The sequence below is a fragment of the Hemiscyllium ocellatum genome, chromosome 40 (assembly GCF_020745735.1).
Source record: "Hemiscyllium ocellatum isolate sHemOce1 chromosome 40, sHemOce1.pat.X.cur, whole genome shotgun sequence".
Taxonomy (NCBI): Eukaryota; Metazoa; Chordata; class Chondrichthyes; order Orectolobiformes; family Hemiscylliidae; genus Hemiscyllium; species Hemiscyllium ocellatum.
In genome coordinates this window covers 2,416,164-2,422,401 of record NC_083440.1, presented here as the reverse complement: position 1 = coordinate 2,422,401, position 6,238 = coordinate 2,416,164, and the positions used below count along the sequence as shown (strand labels likewise).

The 6,238-nt window shown below is 59.6% G+C and overlaps 1 protein-coding gene across 10 annotated transcripts in view; it reads right to left on the bottom strand.

Annotated features, from left to right (window-relative positions):
• The window catches only part of LOC132834547 (deleted in malignant brain tumors 1 protein-like), an 81,110-nt gene extending 79,159 nt beyond the window's left edge, over window positions 1-1,951 (bottom strand). For 4 of the 10 annotated variants that reach the window (XM_060853480.1, XM_060853485.1, XM_060853486.1 and 1 more), the window contains exon 1: window positions 840-1,655. In XM_060853480.1, the coding sequence (XP_060709463.1) occupies window positions 840-891 (52 nt within the window). In that variant the 5' untranslated portion in view covers window positions 892-1,655. Of the gene's footprint in view, window positions 1-839 lie in introns of all 10 variants that reach the window. The other 6 variants (XM_060853484.1, XM_060853488.1, XM_060853487.1 and 3 more) reach the window with 5 other exon arrangements.
• Between the last annotated feature and the right edge of the window lie 4,287 nt (window positions 1,952-6,238).

Below are 6,238 nucleotides of genomic sequence, written 5' to 3'. Positions count from 1 at the left end.
CTCTCACCCTAAACCTCTGCCCCTCTCGTTCTGGACTCCCCCCACCCCATTTTGTTAACGTTCGCTTGAGAATGCAACGTTTAAGAAAGTTTTGGCGCTTTACACGTGAAAGAACTGAAACCAATGTCTTCATTCGAAAAGTCGAGAGGCTTAACGGACAATCCCGGTCTTTCTCGATGTATCATTTCAGTCACGTCGCACTTGGGCGATAAATTCTGTGTCTTATGATCTTATCCTCGGCATCCCCTTGTTGAAGGGGTCACGGTCTGAGAGCCAGCGCTCCTGAATAAACCTGTCGGGCTCTGACCTGGCGGTGGAGGGATTTTTAACGTTGCCCAGCCCCAGTCCAACACCGGTGTCTCCAAATCACAAGATACAAGGAGCAGGAGTTGCCCTGATCCCCTTAAGCTCATGGCTAGTACGCCCAGCTCCATTTACCCTCCCCACTGCCCTCACCGTACTCCCCTTCATTCCTTCCCTGTTCAAAAAATAAGCATACACCTTCGCTTTGGCAATGTCTCCTGACGCCACGTCCCTGGGCAAGGGGATTCCGCAGATTAACAAGTCGGGATGTCGACTTAATTCAGCCCTGAATCTGCTCCCCACCTCCCTCTCATCATGAGGCTACGCACTCTCGTCCGAACATCCATCAGGAGATTCCCGGATACACAAAGCTGAGTCCAGACTGGTTCTCCAGGGAACCGAATACCCCGGGAACGCTGGGACGACAGGAGCAAGTTTCTGGAGAAACAGGGAGGGTTATGGAAGGAGGGAGTCGACTTTTGTCGAGTCCAGCGCTCACACAGCGAGGAGTAAATCTAAAGGGTTTCTAATCTTACCTCTGTCAATCCAGGCCAAGAGCAACGTCCAGACCACCAGGGAGCAGCCCATTCCAAACCCGTTAGCATTCACACTGGCAGACGGGAGAGAGGGATGTGAGAGACACAGAGAGAGAGAGAGAGGGAGATAGATGGAAAGAAACGCAGAGACAGATGGAGAGAGAGACAGAGGAGGGGAAGAGGAGAGGGCGGGACGATAGAGTGAGAGAGAGAGAGAGAGGGAGATTGAAAGAAACACAGACAGAAAGAGAGAGATGGGGAAGAGGAGAGGGCAGGACGATAGAGTGAGAGAGAGAGAGATGGAAAGAAACGCAGAGAGAGATGGAGAGAGAGACAGAGGAGGGGAAGAGGAGAGGGCAGGACGATAGAGTGAGAGAGAGAGAGATGGAAAGAAACGCAGAGAGAGATGGAGAGAGAGACAGAGGAGGGGAAGAGGAGAGGGCAGGACGATAGAGTGAGAGAGAGAGAGATGGAAAGAAACGCAGAGAGAGATGGAGAGAGAGACAGAGGAGGGCAAGAGGAGAGGGCGGGACGATAGAGTGAGAGAGAGAGAGATGGAAAGAAACGCAGAGAGAGATGGAGAGAGAGACAGAGGACGGAAGAGGAGATGGCGGGATGATAGAGTGAGAGAGAGAGAGAGAGGGAGATTGAAAGAAACACAGACAGAAAGAGAGAGATGGGGAAGAGGAGAGGGCAGGACGATAGAGTGAGAGAGAGAGAGAGACAGAGAGATGGAAAGAAACGCAGAGACAGATGGAGAGAGAGAGAGAGAGAAGGGAGGGAGGAGAGGAGAGAGAGAGAGAAGGGAGGGAGGACAGACAGGGGGAAGAACGAGGGGGAGAGGAGATGGAGAGGAGAATGGGAAGGAGAGAGAGGGGAAAGGTCAGGAGAAGTGGGGTGGGGAAGGCACAGAGAGAGAGAGAAGGAAGGGGAGAGGCAAGGGGAGGAGGGCAGGAGAGGGTAAAGAGAGAGGAGATTGCGTGATAGAGAGAGAGAGAGAGACAGGGAGGGGACGCAGAAGAGATTGAGGTTCGGAGAAAGTAGAGGTTCCCTCAGGCAGCCTCTCGAACCCACAACAGCGTGGAGATGCGGGTTACGAAGTCAGAGAGAGAGAGAGAAGGAGAGAACAGAGAGAGAGAGAGAGAGAGAGAGAGAGAGGGAGACGGACGATAATTCTCCGCAGTAGGTTACGGTTTCTCACACACACACACGCAGACACACACATGCACAGACCCGGCTCAGGAAGTGGTGAGCGACAGATGCGGGGGCAGGAGGGGGAGAGGGACAAGGAGGAGGGGATGGGGACAGAGGAGACACACACCGAGGGGATCTCGGGGACGGTGAGGGAGGTATTCCGGGGAAGGAGACGACAGGAGAGGGGGAGGGAAGGATGGGAAAGGGAGACTGATCGAGATGGCAGGCTACAGGGAGACACAGCCACAGCTAGTCCCCCTCACTCAACCTGACCGCAACGTATCACACAGGGTCAGTGCTGAGGGAGTGGGCACTGTCAGAGGGTCAGTGCTGAGGGAGTGGGCACTGTCAGAGGGTCAGTGCTGAGGGAGTGGGCACTGTCAGAGGGTCAGTGCTGAGGGAGTGGGCACTGTCAGAGGGTCAGTGCTGAGGGAGTGGGCACTGTCTGAGGGTCAGTGCTGGGGGAGTGGGCACTGTCGGAGGGTCAGTGCTGAGGTAGTGGGCACTGTCAGAGGGTCAGTGCTGAGGGAGTGGGCACTGTCGGAGGGTCATTTATGAGTGAGTGCCCCACTGTCGGAGGGTCAGTGCTGAGGGAGTGGGCACTGTCAGAGGGTCAGTGCTGAGGGAGTGGGCACTGTCAGAGGGTCTGTGCTGTGGGAGTGGGCACTGTCGGAGGGTCAGTGCTGAGGGAGTGGGAACTGTCGGAGGGTCAGTGCTGAGGGAGTGGGCACTGTCAGAGGGTCAGTGCTGAGGGAGTGGGCACTGCCGGAGGGTCATTTATGAGTGAGTGCTCCACTGTCGGAGGGGCAGTGCTGAGGGAGTGGGCACTGTCAGAGGGTCAGTGCTGAGGGAGTGGGCACTGGCTGAGGGTCAGTGTGGAGGGAGTGGGCACTGTCGGAGGGTCAGTGTTGACGGAGTGGGCACTGTCGGAGGGTCAGTGCTGAGGGAGTGGGCACTGTCGGAGGGTGAGTGTTGAGGGGGTGGGCACTGTTCGAAGGTCAGTGCTGAGGGAGAGGGCACTGTCGGAGGGTCAGCGCTGAGGGAGTAGACACTGTCGGAGGGTCAGTGCTGAGGAAGAGGGCACTGCCGGAGGGTCAGTGCTGATGGAGTGGGCACTGGCAGAGGGTCAGTGCTGAGGGGGTGGGCACTGTCGGACGATCAGTGCTGAGGGAGTGAACACTGTACGAGGGTCAGTGCTGAGGGAGTCGACACTGTACGAGGGTCAGTGCTGAGGGAGTCGACACTGTCCGAGGGTCGTGCTGAGGGAGTGGGCATCATCCGAGAGTCAGTGCTGAGGGAGTGGACACTGTCGGAGGGTCAGTGCTGAGGGAGTGGGCACTGTTCGAAGGTCAGTGCGGAGGGAGTGGGCACTGTCGGAGGGTCAGTGCTGAGGGAGTGGGCATCATCCGAGAGTCAGTGCTGAGGGAGTGGACACTGTCGGAGGGTCAGTGCTGAGGGAGTGGGCACTGTCGGAGGGTCAGTGCTGAGGGAGTGGGCACTGCCGGAGGGTGAGTGCTGAGGGAGTGGGCACTGTCGGACGGTCAGTGCTGAGGGATGGGCACTGTCAGAGGGTCAGTGCTGAGGGAGAGGGCATTGTCGGAGGGTCAGTGCTGAGGGAGTGGGCACTGTCTGAGGGTCAGTGCTAAGGGAGTGGGCACTGCCGGGAGGTCAGTGCTGAGGGAGTGGGCACTGTCTGAGGGTCAGTGCTGGGGGTGTGGGCACTGTCGGAGGGTCAGTGCTGAGGGAGTGGGCACTGCCGGAGGGTCATTTATGAGTGAGTGCCCCACTGTCGGAGGGTCAGTGCTGAGGGAGTGGGCACTGTCAGAGGGTCAGTGCTGAGGGAGTGGGCACTGTCAGAGGGTCTGTGCTGTGGGAGTGGGCACTGTCGGAGGGTCAGTGCTGAGGGAGTGGGAACTGTCGGAGGGTCAGTGCTGAGGGAGTGGGCACTGTCAGAGGGTCAGTGCTGAGGGAGTGGGCACTGCCGGAGGGTCATTTATGAGTGAGTGCCCCACTGTCGGAGGGTCAGTGCTGAGGGAGTGGGCACTGTCAGAGGGTCAGTGCTGAGGGAGATGGCATTGTCGGAGGGTCAGTGCTGAGGGAGTGGGCACTGTCTGAGGGTCAGTGCTAAGGGAGTGGGCACTGCCGGGAGGTCAGTGCTGAGGGAGTGGGCACTGTCTGAGGGTCAGTGCTGGGGGAGTGGGCACTGTCGGAGGGTCAGTGCTGAGGTAGTGGGCACTGTCAGAGGGTCAGTGCTGAGGGAGTGGGCACTGTCGGAGGGTCATTTATGAGTGAGTGCCCCACTGTCGGAGGGTCAGTGCTGAGGGAGTGGGCACTGTCAGAGGGTCAGTGCTGAGGGAGTGGGCACTGTCAGAGGGTCTGTGCTGTGGGAGTGGGCACTGTCGGAGGGTCAGTGCTGAGGGAGTGGGCACTGTCGGAGGGTCAGTGCTGAGGGAGTGGGCACTGTCAGAGGGTCAGTGCTGAGGGAGTGGGCACTGCCAGAGGGTCATTTATGAGTGAGTGCCCCACTGTCGGAGGGTCAGTGCTGAGGGAGTGGGCACTGTCAGAGGGTCAGTGCTGAGGGAGTGGACACTGTCGGAGGGTCAGTGCTGAGGGAGTGGGCTCTGTCGGAGGGTCAGTGCTGAGGGAGTGGGCACTGTTCAAAGGTCAGTGCTGAGGGAGTGGGCACTGTCAGAGGGTCAGTGCGGAGAGAGTGGGCACTGTCGGAGGGTCAGTGCTGACGGAGTGGGCACTGCCGGAGGGTCAGTGCTGAGGGAGTGGGCACTGTTCAAAGGTCAGTGCTGAGGGAGTGGGCACTGTGGGAGGGTCAGTGCTGAGGGAGTGGGCACTGTCTGAGGGTCAGTGCTGAGGGAGTGGGCACTGTCTGAGGGTCAGTGCTGAGGGAGTGCCGCACTGTCGGAGGGTCAGTGCTAAGGGAGTGGGCACTACCGGAGGGTCAGTGCTGAGGGAGTGGGCACTGTCGGATGGTCAGTGCTGAGGGAGTTGGCACTGTCAGAGGGTCAGTGCTGAGGGAGTGGGCACTGCCGGAGGGTCATTTATGAGTGAGTGCCCGACTGTCGGAGGGTCAGTGCTGAGGGAGTGGGCACTGTCGGAGGGTCAGTGCTGAGGGAGTGGGCACTGTCGGAGGGTCAGTGCTGGGGGAGTGGACACTGTCAGACGGTCAGTGCGGAGAGAGTGGGCACTGTCGGAGGGTCAGTGCTGACGGAGTGGGCACTGCCGGAGGGTGAGTGCTGAGGGAGTGGGCACTGTCGGACGGGCAGTGCTGAGGGATGGGCACTGTCGGAGGGTCAGTGCTGAGGGAGAGGGCATTGTCGGAGGGTCAGTGCTGAGGGAGTGGGCACTGTCTGAGGGTCAGTGCTAAGTGAGTGGGCACTGCCGGGAGGTCAGTGCTGAGGGAGTGGGCACTGTCAGAGGGTCAGTGCTGAGGGAGTGGGCACTGTCGGAGGGTCAGTGCTGAGGTAGTGGGCACTGTCAGAGGGTCAGTGCTGAGGGAGTGGGCACTGTCGGAGGGTCAGTGCTGAAGTAGTGGGCACTGTCAGAGGGTCAGTGCTGAGGTAGTGGGCACTGTCAGAGGGTCAGTGCTGAGGGAGTGGGCACTGTCAGAGGGTCTGTGCTGTGGGAGTGGGCACTGTCGGAGGGTCAGTGCTGAGGTAGTGGGCACTGTCGGAGGGTCAGTGCTGACGGAGTGGGCACTGCCGGAGGGTCAGTGCTGAGGGAGTGGGCACTGTTCAAAGGTCAGTGCTGAGGGAGTGGGCACTGTGGGAGGGTCAGTGCTGAGGGAGTGGGCACTGTCTGAGGGTCAGTGCTGAGGTAGTGGGCACTGTCGGAGGGTCAGTGCTGACGGAGTGGGCACTGCCGGAGGGTCAGTGCTGAGGGAGTGGGCACTGTTCAAAGGTCAGTGCTGAGGGAGTGGGCACTGTGGGAGGGTCAGTGCTGAGGGAGTGGGCACTGTCTGAGGGTCAGTGCTGAGGGAGTGGGCACTGTCTGAGGGTCAGTGCTGAGGGAGTGGGCACTGTTCAAAGGTCAGTGCTGAGGGAGTGCCGCACTGTCGGAGGGTCAGTGCTAAGGGAGTGGGCACTACCGGAGGGTCAGTGCTGAGGGAGTGGGCACTGTCGGATGGTCAGTGCTGAGGGAGTTGGCACTGTCAGAGGGTCAGTGCTGAGGGAGTGGGCACTGCCGGAGGGTCA